Source organism: Crinia signifera, chromosome 19 (genome assembly GCF_055691185.1).
Source record: "Crinia signifera chromosome 19, ASM5569118v1, whole genome shotgun sequence".
In the NCBI taxonomy this organism is placed as follows: Eukaryota; Metazoa; Chordata; class Amphibia; order Anura; family Myobatrachidae; genus Crinia; species Crinia signifera.
Window position 1 is genome coordinate 141,841,426 of NC_139226.1, and position 20,676 is coordinate 141,862,101.

Below are 20,676 nucleotides of genomic sequence, written 5' to 3' on the forward strand. Positions count from 1 at the left end.
GGCGCTGCGCAAATGTGTCGTATTCCCCATTACAGGGACCATTACACAGCGAGGCACTGCGCAAATGTAAGTCGTATTCCCATTACAGGGACCATTACACAGCAAGGCGCTGCGCAAATGTGTCGTATTCCCATTACAGGGACCATTACACAGCGAGGCGCTGCGCAAATGTGTCGTATTCCATTACAGGGACCATTACACAGCGAGGCGCTGCGCAAATGTGTCGTATTCCCATTACAGGGACCATTACACAGCGAGGCACTGCGCAAATGTAAGTCGTATTCCCATTACAGGGACCATTACACAGCAAGGCGCTGCGCAAATGTGTCGTATTCCCATTACAGGGACCATTACACAGCGAGGCGCTGCGCAAATGTAAGCCATATTCCCATTACAGGGACCATTACACAGCGAGGCGCTGCGCAAATGTGTCGTATTCCCATTACAGGGACCATTACACAGCGAGGCGCTGCGCAAATGTAAGTCGTATTCCCATTACAGGGACCATTACACAGCGAGGCGCTGCGCAAATGTAAGTCGTATTCCCATTACAGGGACCATTACACAGCGAGGCGCTGACAAATGTGTCGTATTCCCATTACAGGGACCATTACACAGCGAGGCACTGCGCAAATGTAAGTCGTATTCCCATTACAGGGACCATTACACAGCGAGGCGCTGCGCAAATGTAAGTCGTATTCCCATTACAGGGACCATTACACAGCGAGGCGCTGCGCAAATGTAAGTCATACTCCCATTACAGGGACCATTACACAGCGAGGCGCTGCGCAAATGTAATAGTGTGCACAGATGGTAAGATTTGGCTTCCGATGTTCCCGATATATAGGGAACATCGGAAGCCAAATCACATGCTTTTTTAGGGCTTGCGAGCCCGAGGCGCGCTCCCGTGTGAGCGCATATCGGCAGCCACAGAGAGAGCAGGCAATACTATATAAATTGTGCCCCTCTAGCATGGCATGAGATGCGAGTCCGATGCGATCTGACTCGCGTCTCACGGCAGCATCTGGCGGCAGTATCTGACGTGTGTACACACCATAAGTCGTATTCCCATTACAGGGACCTTTATAGCGTTGGTTTTATCTGAAGTTCAGTTAATTATGTCTCTAAATCAGTTTTGTTTTCTCTAATTACATAAACATTAATTCAGCTTTATCAAATTCAGGATTTGTATCATCAGCCAGAAAACCTTGGAGAAGACGCGCACTGATCACACGCTCCTCGTCCCAGTGATCCGCCTCCAGATTCCGGGGGGAGTATATGGGTTTTGGTGGGTTACTGATTACTAGTTGTCAGACTGTCACAATTATGTAACAGCAATATCAGCAAAAACACTTCAATCCCCCCCCCCCATAGAGGTTAGGAGCAGTGTCACCCTTTTATTATAAAGCTATTTATTTTTATCCAACAACAAAAGATCTAAAACCGTAACTATAATCAGTGAGGTCACTTCCCAGCGTAGAGAAGAAGGTGTTATCCACCCTCCAACCAGACAGTAGGTGGGTCATGAAAGGGGCATGTTTGGGTTTGGTTTGACACCTCTAGAACGCTAGAATGCCACCACTGGGTCCACCTTGACCAATGGGCTCACCCGTAACACGAAAGGCTCCTGTCCCAGCACACGACCAAGAAGACAGACATCAGTTTATCTAGAACACAGGTGTCAAACACAAGGCCCGCCAGACCTCGTCATGTGGCCCGCGCAGCCGCCGCCACCCACCCCCGCCTGGCGTCGATTACATTACTGCGGGAAGCCATCACAGTGTGAGTGTCGCATCACATTCAGTGACACTCACAGGACAACTCAAGACTGAGAGACATACCTAACAACCTGAGGAAGCCGGGTGACAGTCACTCCGCCGCGGCGCTCGCTGGGAGGAGGAGGGAGGCAGGACAGTGGACACAGACTTGTTAGTGTCACTGTGTGACGTGCCCGATTCCTCCCCGGCTCCTCCTGCGGGCAGCGGCTACGGCGCTGCCATGTGTAACACACTCCCGCCTGACAGCAGTGCCAGTGACACCGTGACGTGCATGCTGCTGCGGCTGCCTGTCGGACTTGGACGCCGGCCCGGCGGTGAGCTGCCTCCTGCCTGTGGTGCTGCGCTGCGCAGCAGTGGCATCAGTTGGTTCAGTATATTTACTGTAAGTTCGGCAGTGGGGTGGGCACAGTTGTGTTGTCTCTTGTTGTCCAGACCAGTCTGTCCAGTCCAGAGTCCGTGGCCAGGCAGGCAGAGAGCCAGGCCAGCAGCACACAGCCGCAGCCTGAGCCCACAAATCTGCAGTGCGGCTGCCTGTGTCCAGGGTCATTATCTGTCCCACTGTCACCACCAGTCCAGAACTCTAGCGAGAGTCCTGCAAACCCAGAGGCCCAGGTCACCTGCTGGGCGATCTGACGTCACGTCACTGTGCCCTGTCCCAGGCCCAGCCAATCTCCCTGCTAGTTATTACTTACATTATTACAAAAAAACAGTAATAATTGAATGCAGTGACAATAATTTATGATAATAAATAGTGGACACATAGTCCTACAGATACAACCGGCCCTTTGAGGGTGACCAAACTGCTGATGCGGCCCCCAAAGAATTTGAGTTTGACACCCCTGATCTAGAACATCTGGTTTCTGTCACCTGGCAGCAGCCACTCGCTAGCTGGGGCCATAGAGCCTATCTTGCAGTACAGTGAGGGGTCCCAGGACCCTATGTCCTCCCAATAATGGGACACGCCTTACCTACATTGGCGATATACAGGGGCAGCCAGTACAGGAAGGTATAGCTGACCAGCTTAGCGAAGAACAGACACATAGAGAACTCCACCACCCCCTGCGGAGAGACAGGAGATGGGTCAGCAGGCAGATCCCCCATATGGAGATCACATACCTATCTCTGCCGAGGAACGCTGCTTACCGGGATCTTAAGGGCCCCCCAAAAACTGATGGCGGACGGGTGCTCGGCGGGCTCTGGTGGAATCCCCAGGTCCTCAGTGTTATCTCCAGTCTGATTGGTAAAGATGTTCTCGGTGCTGCTGTTCATCACCTGGATATTCTCCAGCTCCTCCTTCTCGTCATCCTAACACGGAAACATGGACTTATTACACGGACATCGCGCACATGGGGGGGGGACCAGAGCACGGACATCGCGCACATGGTGGGACCAGAGCACAGGAGGGAGGACACTGCCATTTACTAGATCTGAACAGATTGGGGGGGGGGGGGGGGGTGTAGGAGCAGCGGGTATAACAACGCCCCCCTCGGGTCTGTGGACACCAGACATATAGGACTTTGTAGGGCAAATGCGAGAGGTTTGTACACAGAACAACTTACGTTCCGATTAGGAGGGGTGCAGCCGATGTCTTCTGGATCTGCCCAGAGAAGATACAGAGACATTAATGCCATGTACAGTATACAGCACAGAGCCGGGAGATCACACGGTGAGCGGTAATCACCCAACTACTCATTCATGGAGGATTTTATGTGCAGCTGGGGTAGGTCTCCCTGGAAGGGGGTACGTTGTGCAGCACTACGCTCCGTCACAGCTTTACTGCGGAGCAGCTGAGGTAGGTCTCCCTGGAAGGGGGTACGTTGTGCAGCACTACGCTCCGTCACAGCTTTACTGCGGAGCAGCTGGGGTAGGTCTCCCTGGAAGGGGGTACGTTGTGCAGCACTACGCTCCGTCACAGCTTTACTGCGGAGCAGTTGGGGTAGGTCTCCCTGGAAGGGGGTACGTTGTGCAGCACTACGCTCCGTCACAGCTTTACTGCGGAGCAGTTGGGGTAGGTCTCCCTGGAAGGGGGTACGTTGTGCAGCACTACGCTCCATCACAGCTTTACTGCGGAGCAGTTGGGGTAGGTCTCCCTGGAAGGGGGTACGTTGTGCAGCACTACGCTCCGTCACAGCTTTACTGCGGAGCAGCTGAGGTAGGTCTCCCTGGAAGGGGGTACGTTGTGCAGCACTACGCTCCGTCACAGCTTTACTGCGGAGCAGCTGAGGTAGGTCTCCCTGGAAGGAGGTACGTTGTGCAGCACTACGCTCCGTCACAGCTTTACTGCGGAGCAGCTGGGGTAGGTCTCCCTGGAAGGGGGTACGTTGTGCAGCACTACGCTCCGTCACAGCTTTACTGCGGAGCAGTTGGGGTAGGTCTCGTTGTGCAGCACTACGCTCCGTCACAGCTTTACTGCGGAGCAGCTGGGGTAGGTCTCCCTGGAAGGGGGTACGTTGTGCAGCACTACGCTCCGTCACAGCTTTACTGCGGAGCAGCTGGGGTAGGTCTCCCTGGAAGGGGGTACGTTGTGCAGCACTACGCTCCGTCACAGCTTTACTGCGGAGCAGTTGGGGTAGGTCTCCCTGGAAGGGGGTACGTTGTGCAGCACTACGCTCCGTCACAGCTTTACTGCGGAGAAGCTGAGGTAGGTCTCCCTGGAAGGAGGTACGTTGTGCAGCACTATGCTCCGTCACAGCTTTACTGCGGAGAAGCTGAGGTAGGTCTCCCTGGAAGGAGGTACGTTGTGCAGCACTACGCTCCGTCACAGCTTTACTGCGGAGCAGGCTGGGGTAGGTCTCCCTGGAAGGGGGTACGTTGTGCAGCACTACGCTCCGTCACAGCTTTACTGCGGAGCAGCTGGGGTAGGTCTCCCTGGAAGGGGGTACTTTGTGCAGCACTACGCTCCGTCACAGCGGAGCAGCTGGGGTAGGTCTCCCTGGAAGGGGGTACTTTGTGCAGCACTACGCTCCGTCACAGCTTTACTGCGGAGCAGCTGGGGTAGGTCTCTCTGGAAGGGGGTACTTTGTGCAGCACTACGCTCCGTCACAGCTTTACTGCGGAGCAGCTGGGGTAGGTCTCCCTGGAAGGGGGTACGTCGTGCAGCGGGCAGGATGTGAACAGTAGTAACCGGTGACGGAGGAGGGTGTGGTGGTGGGCGGGGCTGGTGCATGGTCGTTGTTAATGAGGTTCTCTCTCCTCTGTACAGAACAGAGCAGGGAGGGGGTGGTAATGATGTTCGGGAGCACGCACTGGTAAGTGTACACTCTGGCCTAGAAGGGCTTTTTACCTTCTTGTCTAGTGTGTATGGGGCTTATTGTCATATGGGAGGAGTCTACTTTACACATGACTCCTCCTACGGCATTAGCATACGCCTGCACAGCAGCTAGGTCCAAAGATGCAGCTGCTGTGCATTCTGCACCCATTTCAGAATCAAAAGACTCTTTAAGATTAATTAGATATTTTGACCTAACTGCAACTCCGGATGAGACATCTCAGTAATTAGACAAAACCGCTATGAAACAGGGAAATCTGCCCCAAAACGGGTGTCTGCCTCTAATACACCCCATTCTAAACACACAGCAAATAAATAAACTTACATTCAATTAGAAAGAAGAAGCAGACAATTCCGAATGACCCGATTATAATTCCTGGCACAATGAAAGACAAGCCCCAGGCCGAGGACACGAAAACTCCAGCGATTATCGAGCCCAAAATATTCCCAACGGCTGTGTGAGAATTCCAGATCCCCATGATGAATCCTCTCCTGTAAGAGGACACCGGTCAGTTAATGGTCTGAACCCAAATACAAGAGAAAAAAAAAAAGCTTTTTTTAATTGTACATAAAATTGCAGCGCTGAATACTCAGCACAGTCCCATTGTTTTCCTTCCCTTCTCCAGGATTCCCCAATCTCCCCACAGAGCATTTCCATACTCTCACAATACAATAGCATTGGGCTAAAGGTAAGGTATATGTCTTTTACAGATGGATAATCCTTCACCCCACACCCTAGCCAATATATAAATAACCCACACTTACAGAGAGGCGTTGCATGGGGCTGAGGGCGCCGTTCCAAAGTATCACTGCTCACTATGGCGGTAAGAGCCTGCACCAGTCTCTGGCCGATAAGCGCTTAGAAAGTTACACTACAGGGTTTGTATTAGAATCTGTCACCATTCACACTCCCTATCTACAAACATGGTCAGCATTACTGTTCACGGCATTCCCCATTAGTAATCCTGCCCCGTTACTAACGCTGCGGACACGGTCCCTGAATATTTTAGGATCACTCTGATCTCCCCATCCTTTCCCCCTTCTTGCACAGCATTAATGCTTTGCTTGGCACAGACTCGTCCCCTATTATTCCTGCCCGACAGCTTACAATATGGTTCTTAGTGTCTGGGTCACAGGCGGAGAGAAGGAACGGTTTATGGGGGAGCAAAAACTGGTTTCTGGCTACAGAACTCAGGAGAGGTGCCATGGACAGGGCCTAGGCACCGGCCTAGGGGTGGCACTAATTACGGGCGGCAGGAATCTCGCCCAGCACATGTCACTAGCTCCAGGTCTCTACGGGCAGCAGCAGCACTGACATCACCCCTTGCACAGCTGCCCACAGAGACCCGTAGCTAGTGACCTGTGTGGGCGAGGCTCCAGCTTATACAGGTGCCAGCGGTACACAAGCTGTACTATAGGTACTTGTGTATTATCACTGCGCCCAATTTCATCTAAATCGCATCCGAATTATCAGCCAATTTGATCTGCGATGCGATTTTGCGGCCGATTTGCATCCGACTATCGGATGATTTTTTGCCGATTTGCATGTTATTCCATCCTTGCACACCCCCAGGTACTATGCGATGTGATTTTTGGGAAAATGCCCCTGATTGTACAATTAAATATCGCATAGCATTGCATTCCAGCAAGTGGCATGCGATGCGCAATGTTAAAGCCACCCCCACTATCAACGCCAACCCAAAGTGTGGCGAGGGGCGGCGGTACGCGTCCTCCGACCTTTTCATACCCCCACTATCCACGTCGGCGTGGAGTTGATTTTATCCCGAAGCGTGGCGAGCCCCGCGGATTACTTTACATGTATTCCGCGTCCCCTCGCGGGGCTCACCACACTATCTAAAATCAACTCCACGCCGACGTGGATGTTGGGGCATGAAAAGGTTGAAAGGACGCGTACCGCCGCCCCTCACGGGCTCGCTGCGCTCGCCACGCTTCGGGTTGGTGTTGACAATGGGGGTGCATTTAACATTGTAAGCACCCATCAGGGTGATTGTACAATTACAAATCGAATCGCTTCACATGCATCGCATGGAATGCATCACTATATTGCATGCGATGCTATACGATGGAAATCGGGGGTGTGCAAGGTGTGCAATGATGGAACAGCATGCAAATCGGCCGGAAAAAGTGAAAAATCGGGCGGAAATCGGCCGAAAATCGTCCAAAAATCGCATCCGATTTTTGCATGCGATTTTGCGGCCGATTTCGTGGGCGCCGTGATAATACACAAGTACCGTACTATATGCTGCAGGCGCTGCTAGTGCTCCTTCCATGGGCGCTCCCTGTGCCGGCATGCACTCTCCCTCCCGGACACTTCAGCCGCATGGACGCTGGTGCTGAGGTGTTGGTGTGGCCCGCCACTAGCTGCAGGAGCCTCCGCCAGGAGGATTACAGGTGGAGATGGAAGAGTTCCATCGTCGGGGGGCGGGCGAGTGCGGTGCCTAGGGGCAGGCTGGCCCCAAAATCCGGCCCTGGCCATGGATGGTCTCCTCTTACCCATTATGCCTTTATTTTCTCCTAAACTCCAGTCTGCAGGATAATAATCATTTCAGAGAATCGTGACTGAGCAGCCATCTGCCAAGGTAGATGTGTGATATAGGGAGGGGTGTGACGCTACTTGGATAGGTGCACATCAGGGACTGCGTGGCTTAGAATAGGTGTATATAGCAGACACCAGCCCCCTAAGAGGATGTTCTCATATGCACCCCCCCCCCCCCCCCACGACCTCAGAATCCCTTTATTTAGGACGCAGATGATCTCAGAGTGCATAAAACAATTAATAACTTACTTTCCTTTCCCAAACCAGTTTCCCATGCACGCCACCACCGACGGCCACCCCGTGGTTTGCACCACACCATTTAGTGTCTGCGGAAGAACAAGCACTGATTATTCATAGATCCTATATGGAAACAGTATATGAAGAGGAAATATAGGGATCGTTTACAATCAATGAAGAAGCTGCAAATTATCACTAAGGAACAGAATTCCTGCAGAAGGTCAAATTGTGCAGTATACCCAGCCCCCACCCCCACCTTACGCCCCCACCCTGGCCGCAGATATCGCCCAAACACATTTTTTGCCTATTATGTGGTTTGCGGATGATGGGTATTCTGTGACCTGGGCGTAACGGTCTGCCAGGGCCCCAGCATTACTGCACGCTGACCAATATAGTATACCCCCTGCTGCACCATCTGCTTCTGTACGGTCCCAAACACTGGGGGCTATGGCCAAGCCCCCTATCTAGCCAGCCAATGCCGCCCGCATGCATTACATCGCAGCCTCACCTGGAACAATATATAGTACCATAGGCCATGAACATTCCAGTAAAAGCCCAGTCCCAGGAAGGATGTGAAGACGCCACAAATCAGCATCCCGCCAGACAGGTAATAGCGCAAGGGGAGGCGTTCACCAAACATACCACTGAAAGGAGACAGACGTTACTCCAGGACAAGCAATAAACACATACGGATCTCAGTTTGCATTACCAGGATGGGCTCAACCAATATGCATTGGGGTCTAGCGAGGCACGAATTCTCCGGGACGCCCGGCGTGCAAGACGGCGATGGACCCTGGCTTAGCTGTGAAGGAGGCGCTGAAGGATGGGTCCAGATTTGGGACAGGTGAATATCAGTAACTTGTTTTGCGGCTTCTCCACCCACCCACCCTGGCAGCTGTATCGCGGAGCAATCTACATATAAGGTCAATGCTGCTCCTCACCTTTACGGCGGTATCTGTATAGTACGTGAGTACATTACCGTTACTGGCAGACAGTAGCGGTGCTCATTGTTGCTGCGCTGTGGCCACTCGCGCCTGTCCGACACGCCAATGTCACACCCACAGTGTCGTTGTGTTTCTATGAGCCGCAGGAGCAAATCACACGCATGCACATGGCAGCATCTCGCCAATCGTCTTGTACGTCACAGCAACGATGAGCGAAGCTACAGCTGTATGTTGTTCCGTCACCGGCCAGTAACTTGTCATTCCATTACTGGCTGACATTTTCCAAACTCCAGTATAGAGCCAAGGAGAATATCCAGTGATTTGCTCCACATCTGACCGACGCGCCAAGAAAACTAAACCTACCGTATTCTATTTTATCAACCTTTATAAAAAGTGCAAAACGACGTCAGTAACAGGCCGCTGTAAAGATTAAATTGTCACTGTGGCCTTTCCGGGAGGCAGCCGCAGTGTAATGTAGCGAAGCCAAGGATACAGCCCGATGTGGAACGTAATACCTCCAGCGAGTAGAATAAGCGAATTGTTTGGGAAATATAAATATCACCCCCCCAGATCTGAGCAGCGGTAACTGTAAATATCAAATGTCCTCTTCTGCAGCCAACTGGGAGCTGCCCATCGAACAAAGCCTTATTAACCCTCTCCCTACCGCCTCCTCTGAGAAGGATTTGGCTTTGGTGTGTAGATATTGGGCAGGGTCGGTTAATACGCCCGCCGTCAGCCATGCGCCAGAATGTGCAGCGTTTACCGCAACTGATAAATGTAACAAGTGCACTTTAGGCTTGGGGACCATTAAAACCTTTCTTACAGCTTTGGAGAACCCGTGTTTTTGCCCAAGGAACATGCAGCAACTTCTCAATTTGCTCAGTGGAAAAGATTAATAAAAACACACAAAAAAAATAAAATATATTATTTAAATAAACCTGTGTCCAGTTAGTGACAGTTAGGGGTTTGACACAGGCTAAGGGGCAGTGTAATCAGAGAGACAGTGTCCTGCAGACAGCAGTGCCAGCCGGGCAAAGGTGTTTGCTGGAGGCTGCCCAAAGTTCCGAAGAGTGCTGAACATGCCCCCAGCGCAAGCCACGCCCCGGGGGTCCAAACTGCCTTTCTCCTGACCCTTGCAGAGGACGTCAGCCAAAGACTGTGTGCGGTGTGGAATGTGCAAGGGTGAAGTCCCGGGTCTGACTCTGACCTTGCTTGGAACAGTGCTCCAAATCCTGGATCAGAACGGGGTAGTGGAAAACGGGTGCAAGTCGCACACACGGAATAGCCCAAGTTTCATGCCTCACACTCATGTTATCCAGTGTGTAACATCAATGTGACATGGGCTGCGGTTCAGGGGATATTACCCGTCTGGCAGCTTGGCACAGGAATTCTGGGGACAGCGAGTGCAAGATGTACTAAGCATCGAAAGGTGGTAAACCACCAGCCAATCAGCTTCTAACTGCCATATCACAGGCTGTGTTTGAAAAATGACTGGTTGCAGCCGATTGACTAGTTTATCACTTTTTAAGGCTTAGTACATCTTACCCTGGTTGCCTATAGCAACCAAACAATATCTGTCCTTAAAAAAACTTTGCGAGAAAAGTGACAGTTAGAAGCCGAATGGCTGATTTGGGCGACTCGCTCTCCAAGACTTGGTGAATCTCTTGTATCTGCCCATAATGGCTTCCCCACAGGGCCATGGACAGTCACATTATGCTAGAACTGCAGTAGGGATGACAGTTAGGAACATGGAGGCTTCTGATAATGATTTCCCACCAACCTGAAGAACATGCCAATGGCGTAGGCCACCAGGAAGGACGTGTCCAGGGAACCCAGGAGCTCTTTGTAATTGGGCTTGTCTAAAGATGGAGAAAACAAGAGAAAAGCAGCTGGTTAGAGATTGTCCAGGCCCACGACGTCCAGGTAGAAATCCTGTGTGCAGCACACGACACCCCAAAACGGCCGGACACAGTTTAGCATAGTGAGCATGGAAACACCCGGCAGGTGCATAGGGTTTAATGCAGAAGCAGAAAACATCTAGACTAAGGAAAATATGACAACGTGCGAGGTGCAACTTCCCCATAGCAGATGAGTTTCCACTCTGCGGGTCACCGGCTGCTGGGGAAGAGGGACGGGTGCAGGAACTGATCTGGTGTCAAGTTTTTCCAAGGAAAATAATATTCCAAGGATGGAAAGAGGTCTTATTAATGTGATGGGCGCTAGATTAGTCACCCCCTAGGAGAGCACGTGTGGAATATTTCTTCGTACCCCTCCTGGAAAATAAAATGGATAATTCCACAAAACTCTCCGCCGTCATCTGCAGAAGAGAGATATAGAGATAGATATATATATATCTATATCTATATATCTATATATCTATATATATATATCTATATCTATATCCTGATTCTGGTAGACTCGCTAAGCAGCGTAAATTTGCCGCGTAGCGAGCCATCTAACGCCGCCTGCCGGGCGAGCAAATGCCCCCCCTCCCCCGCTGCGGTCCGCACATCCACCGCATTGTAAATGGAGGTTTTACATAAACATTCATTCGCAGATCACCAATCTAATGACTTTTCCCTGTTCACAAATATAAGTCAGTCTGGATTGACCTATGTTTGCGGCGTCCGGGTCTTAGAACAGGGCGTGTGGCTGACGTCCTGTATCGCCAGCCGCCTGTCCCCGGTAGGCAGCTGCCCGCATTCGCATGGTGATGCCCAGTGTTTTCCTCCAACCGTTTTTGTGGGAACGCCCAGGAAACACAGGGCATCCTCAATGTGAACGCCCCCATCCTGCCTCCCACCCCCCTCATGCAAGTCACCGAACGTTCGGAAGTCATCGTCCAAACAGCAGCTCTGCCCATGCGAATATGCCAATATACATGCACAGAGACTAAACATCGATCCCCGGGGAAAATAGGTCAGGGACCGGATGAAGCAGAATCAGGCCTGTAACTGACATGAAGGCAAGGTGCTTTATCCAATTTTTGGGGCAATCCCCCTCCGATCTGCAGCGTGCCATCTGGTGAGATTCCCAACGCGCCGGGTAATGACCCAGGAAGAGTTTATCTGCTAAATAGGTTTACATTCGGATCATAATGGCCCTTTAATGACTGGGAGCGATAAAAAGCAAACAATTGATCACCGTTAATGCTCTGTTCCTGCCAATATGCCGATACATTTACAGTATTAAAAGCAAATCTCTCTCTTAATTAGTCAGAATTAGATAACTAGTTTCTACTGTTTTGCAAGGATACAGAACCTTCTCTCCAAGACAAACCATTCTGCAACTTGGGAAGGGTATAATTATTTCTGTCGCAGGCAGGTGCTGCCTGAAGCGCTGTGTCTACTGTATCGCTGAGTACAAATGTACGTTTTACACGCAGCACTGGAACAGATGCAGTACGGTGTTGAACAGACTGGCGCAGGCGGTTTCTGACTGATTGTGCGCACACCCCGGGCATTCTGCAGCATGACCCTCGTTTACCATATGCTCAGACTTCTGTGCATGCACAGATGATGGGGAGGGTCATTAACGATCCGCAGGAGCGCACATCCACTGTCAGCGAGTCCGTCCTCATTGGGCAATAAAATGAGCGATATCGCTCAGTGTGTACAGGGCTTAAGCGAGACCAGCAGGGAATTACCCATTTTGAAAACATGCGATCGGGTGTTAATTAAGCCCCTAGCACAGTACTAGAGATGGTGGTTACTGCAGCGGGCAGTAGAGATTACTACTTACATGTGCGCAAAGCAGCAGAACAGGCCTCCGCAACTACAGTACAACAGCTGCTATGCCCGGAACCAGCACAAATCCTGGGCAGCTTTCAGCACGCTGCAAATCGTTTTAATCATCAGAAGCTGATTGTGCCTCTTATACCGCAAAAAATACTATTTAATAGAAATATACGCAAAAAAGACGAATGGTGCTCACGTGTTCTGTATAAGATAACTATCGCACATGGACACAGCTGTACTTACCGAATGGCGCCCAGTCACACCAGGTTGTGTCATTTTCGGACAGGTTTGCTGGAGGGTTGGGAAGAGCGGAGCAGTTTTGGTGCAGCTGACTCTGAGGGTGGAATACAGAGCGTTACCATGTGAGCGCCATGCACACGTGTGCGACAGCTGTGACCAACGTATGGTCCACAGCTGACAAATCTAAACAATGACCTTTTGTGGCTCCCTGCGGATTGCACTACATGCACCAAGACAGAATACACTGGGCTGGTTCTCTGAATGCTTGGTGCGGTCATTGTCTGTCTCCCCCCCCCCCCCCCCCCTCCCCCTCCCTTGTACCCTCTCCATTTCTCTTTCCATTCATCTGGTTTTAGCATCAGCACTTGATTGTATCATATAGATCATCGTCTGCATACCATGTTTTCCCTTTTACAGTGCTAGCTCATTACAAGAGGCATGAGCAGGGCAATAGTATTATAAAACAGCACTCCTGTATCTGTGTGGCAGGCTGCCTCTTACCGCCAGGATCATGCCAACACCGGGTGGACGTAAAGGTCAGTAACAGAGAATTCTATTTGTTTTCTATGGTTCACCGTAAATCCAGACTATAATATACATTTACACAAGAGCTTCAAAGTAATTCAGTGAATAAAAAATTAAACAGAAAAAAAAATGATTTAATGTATTTAAGAGCTTGAACCACATTTGGAATTTGGTGAGTTTACGTCACTTCTCCTGGGGAAGGCGCATAAAGGGAAGACGCATGTACATCCAGCGCGACACTGACCTCGCTGCACTCACACCACAGCCCCTGGGTTCCCATTCACCGCCTCAGGCAGCTTCCACTAGCCACAAAGACCACTGTTAGCCATAGAACTGCTACGCTATAGGCCAAATATAGACCTGATCGAAGGAAAAATTTGTTATCAAAATGCTGCACTGCAGTTGGGGCAGATGTAACATGTGCAGAGAGTTAGATTTGGGTGGCGGGGGGAATTTTAATTGGCCAACGGCATCCGGAAGTAAAGAAGCCTGAGCTCCGGGACCAGGGCTTCATTCAGCACAAGGTAGGCAGTCAGTGGTGGAGGGGGGTTGGGTCCTTCCCTTTCCCACAGCACCCCCCTGATGGCAGCCCTGACATTGGGACTACAAATGGTCAGGTCCAGATACACACACACACACACACACTGTAACACTCTAGATGAGGACACAACACACCTTTACAATGCTGATCGGCTTCCTGGAGAGGTGATAACTTGTGTAGAATAGGAATGTCAGGACCATAATGTACCCCCGATACCTGGAATATAAAGCACATAAGACGTTAGCCCCTTCATTCACAGCCTGGGGACTGGTCACGTCTCCTGGTCATATAGAGATCTCCCACTAGCATCCTACAGATGACACAGACACAGGGATGGCATATTACTTACACCCTGAGGGCCCCATTCATTATAATGGGCCCTATTGCACTTCACAGAAATACGGATTGGCCCCAGTGTAAGGAGCCCACTGAAGCTGGCCCAGTACAAACATAGCGATGTAGGGACAGTCACATCAGGTTACCAAGGGCCTGAAACAGGTCAGCAGGGAGGGGTATGAGAGGTCGGCATGGCCATAATAGCGACGTTGCCCACGACAATACGGATCATGCATCATGCAGACGTGTTAGTAATGTTGGCATTTGTCCTGGTGGCTCAGTGGTGACATGCCATAACCTGGGTCATGAGGGCATTGGGCGGACTGGTTGTGGGGTACTAGGGTGATGTCATGATGGGGGGCGGGGATCTAAGAATCCCCATTAGCAGATTGCGCACCTGGGTACATCATGTACAGATGTGTCACAGATAGGACTCAGCAGGGCATGCCCAAAGCTGGCACAGCTCAGTCGGGTGACTCAGATGATGACTCAGCAAACCACAAACAGACGGACTATGGGCGACTCCGAGCACCTCTATAGGTCTGACATTGATGGAAAGAGGTTCAGGAGTTCCATCGATGCTGAAGGCAAGGTCATGGCCAGATAACATGGCGCAAGCCTCCGGAACCGGCGTGTTCATCCGAACACGACATTTTGTAAGACAATGGTTTGTTTAGGACATCAATGGCAATGTGCTGAAAAACTAAGCTATAAATGTTTTTCACTCGTGTGCTGCCCTGGGGTGACTGGCTTATGCTGGCCTTTTTGGGGTTCCGCGCCCCAGATTCTTAGTATTAGGGACCCACCAGAAATGAGGTTACCGTGAATCTGGTTGGTGGGCAAATATTTCTTGGCCAATGAATATACTAAGAACCTCTATTATTGATTGATTTTGATTAATAATATGGAGTGTGCATCTGCACCACATGTCTTTCTTTGCAGAACTACAACATACGAATGTACTAAGCCTTGCAGATATATAAAGCTCCATCCAGCCAGCTCCGGTCATCTGTCACAGCCTGTAACATGGCAGCTAGTACTAGTGATAAAGTGGAGAAAGACAAAGTCTTAAGGCCCACCATGCACTTATCCGAGCTATCGCATGCAGCCCTGCATGCGACACATTGTACGTGGTCCTTTAGCATATGATATATCGTATGCAACCTCCGACAAGTGCTTCCGGATCCGATGCACACGGGACCGTGAATTGGATCAAAATAGGAGGATAGGCACATACGATGTGGGCACTTTCCTCCAGATTTCTCATCCCGATCCGTCAGAATTGGGTGAAAACGTGTATGACCACCTTTATTACATCTGGTCGCCACATTTATGGGACTATTATATACACATACATACACTTTAATGGCGTGGTCCCAATATGACACTACCATGTGGTGCCTTTATACAACTCTGTTTCCCGACCAAAGCCACGGGCACACCGCAGCGGAAGAGCCTACATCTACTAACGCATTATACAGTATGACCGCGGTCCAATAACTTATCATTACATACCACATTAATATTTGTTCTGCAGAGCCGACAAATAACCTGTTCTCCTGGTGATTGCTCAGGAGTTCCAAGATAGCCGGTGAGTGATAGGAGAATTAGATCAGCCAACCCTGACCCATAGGCACTGGCTTAGCTTAACCCTGGTGGCGCCTGGTTACCCACCGTAAACCTAAACCACAGAATCTCCAGTAAAGAGATGGGCACTCACCAGATTGGTTTGATGGCTGGGACCATCTCACAGCCCACTGGGTTACATCAAAGACACGGAATACAGACAGAATGACCGGTGAGGTGCATTGTCTATCTGATGGTCAGGCAGAGGCTAGGAGGCCCTGTGATCAGGTGGACAGTAGCCCGTGTGCTGAACTGAATGGGCCATTGTCCTGGATTCTGCTTCTCTACCAGGCACAGGGTTGGTGAGGAGAGGACAGTGGTGTCCTCATATTTAGCCTCAATACCGTGAGGTGGGAGTAAGCTTGCAATCCCGGTCATACAGAATGCAGGCATGCCACATATCATTGTAATCAGCAAGGTCTGCTTGTGCATCTTATTCACAGTGATGCAAATAAGATGCATTTTAATGGAAGTCGCACAGGTGAGATGCTCAACACTACCGAGTCACACAATGGCATGGCAGGATGTATGTGGAAAACGGCTATCTCTCCACCGCTACAAAGCCCGTGCGCTGGGAGTACAGTCACAGTAACCACGATTAGGATACATCCACCTACCTGAGTTTTACAGTGCAACTCCCACACTGAAAGCGCCAACATATCACATATAGAGGCCGGCAGCAAGCAGAGTCTAGTTGTTATTTGATAGAATGTACTAGGTAGATATTGGTTATCCATGCGACTGGGGGAAACACCGCAACGTATCCGGTTTAGAAGCTTTGATACGTCACCACCATAATAGGATTCAGAAAGGCATCTAACCCTGCAGCAGCGTATTCCCCAGATACTGACCACTACAACGTCTACCAAACCTGTATCTTCCGCTTTCCTGCTGTGATTTCATCCAGGTCTTTCTATCATCAGGCTGGAACCCCAGATCTGCAGGCTTAGATACAGTACAGAGCTGCTACAGTATACAGGTACCACTGTATGACGGCAGAGAGCGCAGCTAACACCCACAGTCTGAGACACAAAATACACTGCTGAAAAGCACAGAACAATACGCTCAGGCATTGGAACGCATGTAAACTAGATTGGCGTGGAGCCGTCTTATCAGCCACAGCACACTTGCCGGGAAGATAAACAGGCCAGCGGTTTGCTTGCTCAGGATAGTTATTGTGGCTTTGTTTGAGAAAGGAGAAATACAAGCAGTTTCTAGATGTCGTAACCCTGATAAAGAACAGTCAGAATTAATCAAATTAGAGAAACCATCCTATGCTCAAATCCCTGGGACTGGGAGAGGTGAGAGGCTGTGGGTCTGTCAGACAATACCAGCAAGACCCCCCCAACGCACACCTGGCCCTGCTCCCCAACAGGAACATTCCTGACCAAATGCTGGGAATCCTAGGGACCGTCACAGCATCATATACCGCCGCCAGGATGGATCTGATGCAATGTAGACTATACAGAGATCCTGGGACATAAAGGCAGCTGTGGTCAACACCTCCAGGCTGGGAAACAGGCAGCAGTCAGGTACCAGGTGAGGCAGCCCAACATAGGGAAATGGTTACATAGGGGGGGGGGGGGGGGGGGGGGTATGCTGAAGGGGTTTGCGGTTTTCCTGTTCACACCTTGTGGCTGTACGCAGAGCACTCGGAGGGTGAGTTCTGCAGAACACTGACCCATAATACTGTTCATCTGGTTTGGGCTACACCTATGGTAAAAGGAACAGAGAGAGGAGGCATCTCTGCAGGAACGGCACAAAGCATTTAATTACACTGCATCCAATAATCCTTTATGGCAGCTCGTTAAAATGCAGACGTTTTTGCCGTCTCAAGAGATTAGCAGAAGACACAGTATTATACGCGAGATATCATAGGACGCATATCAGAGAAGGAGGAGAGCGACAGGAGACACAACCAGTGATCTGGGGGGGGGGGGGGGGGGGGCTGTATACACCCTGTATTCACCTATACAACCAGTCACCACAACAGGTTTCATCAAATGCCTGCAGCTTATCTGCAATACTGTGTGCAGCACATCCTAGGTAATAGCAATGGGAGAATTACCACAAGGCAGAACACAATGCACTTCTCATGCATTACAGCATCCTACAGACAACACACAAATAACACAACACACTTCTCATGCGTTACAGCAGGCATGTCTAACGTTGGCCCTCCAGATGTTGTGAAACTACAGATCCCAGCATGCTTTGCCGCAGTTTTGCCATTAGAGAATGCTAAAACTATTGCAAAGCATGCTGGGATGTGTAGTTTCAAAACATCTGGAGGGCCAACGTTGGACATGCCTGCGTTACAGCATCCTACAGACAACACACTTCTCATGCATTACAGCACCCTACAGACAACACACAAACAAAACTACTATAAAGCGCAACGGAATCTGCTGCGCTATATAAGACGCTGTAACGGAATCTGCTGCGCTATATAAGACCCTGTAACGGAATCTGCTGCGCTATATAAGACGCTGTAACGGAATCTGCTGCGCTATATAAGACGCTGTAACGGAATCTGCTGCGCTATATAAGAAACTGTAACGGAATCTGCTGCGCTATATAAGACGCTGTAACGGAATCTGCTGCGCTATATAAGACGCTGTAACGGAATCTGCTGCGCTATATAAGAAACTGTAACGGAATCTGCTGCGCTACATGAGACGCTGTAAAGGAATCTGCTGCGCTACATAAGACGCTGTAACGGAATCTGCTGCGCTACATAAGACGCTGTAACGGAATCTGTTGCGCTATATAAGACGCTGTAACGGAATCTGCTGCGCTACATAAGACGCTGTAACGGAATCTGCTGCGCTACATAAGACGCTGTAACGGAATCTGCTGCGCTACATAAGACGCTGTAACGGAAACTGCTGCGCTACATAAGACGCTGTAACGGAATCAGCTGCGCTATATAAGACGCTGTAACGGAATCTGCTGCGCTATATAAGAAACTGTAACGGAATCTGCTGCGCTATATAAGACGCTGTAACGGAAACTGCTGCGCTACATAAGACGCTGTAACGGAATCTGCTGCGCTACATAAGACGCTGTAACGGAACCTGCTGCGCTACATAAGACGCTGTAACGGAACCTGCTGCGCTATATAAGAAACTGTAACCGAATCCTCTGCACTATATAATAAACTGTAACGGAATCTGCTGCGCTATATATATATATATATATATATATATATATATATATATATATATATATATATGACGCTGTAACGGAATCTGCTGCACTATATATATATATATATATATATATAAGACGCTGTAACGGAATCTGCTGCGCTATATATATAAGACACTGTAACGGAATATAATAAACTGTAAACAAATAAATACATAAATAAATAAAACACAATACACTTCTCAAGCATTACAGCATCCCACACACAGATAACACTACACACTGCTCACCAGTTGTCTCTGGGCACAGAATGCAGCAGCCTGATGCCTGGTGCTAGGGAGGACCTCATAGCTGGAGGAGATGTTGGGCAGGATGGACAAAGGGGTGTGTAATCTGGAACCAAATTCACATCTCAGCTGGAACCCTGGGCTTTATACTGCAACAACTCACAACTCACAACTCACAACCCACAACCCACAACCCACAACCCAGCATCATCACACAATGAATGGCAATTAGGAGTCAGAGCAGTCATGTGATTGCAGTGGGCGGGGACTGGCCTGGACCAATCCCCCCACCCATTAACCCCCTGCACAGTCTGATCACTCAGCAGTATCTAGTAGTCAGGTGACATAAGATGACACATGTGTGGCAATAATACTACAAGTGCAGTGATTCTGCAGCAGGCACAGACTTGTGCAATGACACATTGTAACTTTGTAGCTGACTCCAGGAGAACAGCAAGTTATGGTTGGCAGGGCATGCTGGCACTTGTAGTTCTGCAGATAATCACACTGCCAGTCTGCATTATTCATCCAGTCCCCCGTATTATATGAGGCTCATTATCAGTAATGTATACACTGACTGCACTGCCCCTACACAGTAACAGGGAGTATGGGTCATTAGGTTGACCACTAATGTCGACATGTCATAGGTCAACACATGAAACAGGTTGACATAACTAAGGTCAAAAGGTCGACACAAGCATTGTCGACGTGAGCTTTTAACTGTTTATTGTCCCAAATTTTGACATAAGTCGACATGGGCAACGCTTGGCACACTGTTATGTTCTCCCGCCGCGCCCTGGCGGATGGTAGATTGGGAAAAATCGCCTGTTTTACGTAAAAAAAAAAAACATGAAAAACTCATGTCAGACTCTTTTGACTGTCAACCTTCCCATTGTCGATCGAATGCTTGTGTCAACCTCCCATCCCAGTCAACATTAGCCCTGTCGACCTTTAGTGGTTTAGTGCTTTCAGTGCAAGATTAGAAATGTAAACTTTTCCTTTGTTGACCTAATGTATGTCGTCCTTCATAGTGTCCATGCAGCGTCAGGCTCCCGTATCAGGCCCCTGTGTGGTGCACGCAGCGTCAGGCTCCCGTATCAGGCCCCTGTGTGGTGCACGCAGCGTCAGGCTCCCGTATCAGGCCCCTGTGTGGTGCACACTAATGAAATCATTGGAGCTCAGCGACCAGGTAAACGCCGCCCTGCTCCAATGTGTTCACAGCCGCGCACATGGGAAAATCCATTCACAGTCACCCCCCACCGGATGGTCTGTCCCCTGCGCACACCTGCTGAAGAGGGCTAGACGTACTCTGCGCTGTGATGGCCGAGGGGAGATCGAGGTCAGGTGGGGAGGGTTAGGGGTCAGGGTATAAGGGTTAGGCGCTAGCAGGGATGGCTAGGGTCAGCCTGTGGGGTGGGGAGGGTTAGGGGTCAGGGTATGGGGGTTAGGT

The 20,676-nt window shown here is 50.1% G+C and overlaps 1 protein-coding gene across 3 annotated transcripts in view; it reads right to left on the bottom strand.

The window, feature by feature from the left end:
• The window catches only part of SLC37A2 (solute carrier family 37 member 2), a 29,427-nt gene extending 9,971 nt beyond the window's left edge, over window positions 1-19,456 (bottom strand). For 2 of the 3 annotated variants that reach the window (XM_083163555.1, XM_083163556.1), the window contains exons 1-10: window positions 19,230-19,455; window positions 13,962-14,043; window positions 12,765-12,855; window positions 10,565-10,643; window positions 8,349-8,484; window positions 7,853-7,929; window positions 5,372-5,538; window positions 3,338-3,375; window positions 2,922-3,083; window positions 2,747-2,837 (exon numbers count right to left, since the gene is read on the bottom strand). In XM_083163555.1, the coding sequence (XP_083019681.1) occupies window positions 2,747-2,837; window positions 2,922-3,083; window positions 3,338-3,375; window positions 5,372-5,538; window positions 7,853-7,929; window positions 8,349-8,484; window positions 10,565-10,643; window positions 12,765-12,855; window positions 13,962-14,043; window positions 19,230-19,288 (982 nt within the window). In that variant the 5' untranslated portion in view covers window positions 19,289-19,455. Of the gene's footprint in view, window positions 1-2,746; window positions 2,838-2,921; window positions 3,084-3,337; window positions 3,376-5,371; window positions 5,539-7,852; window positions 7,930-8,348; window positions 8,485-10,564; window positions 10,644-12,764; window positions 12,856-13,961; window positions 14,044-19,229 lie in introns of all 3 variants that reach the window. The other variant, XM_083163554.1, reaches the window with a different exon arrangement.
• Window positions 19,457-20,676: the final 1,220 nt, after the last annotated feature.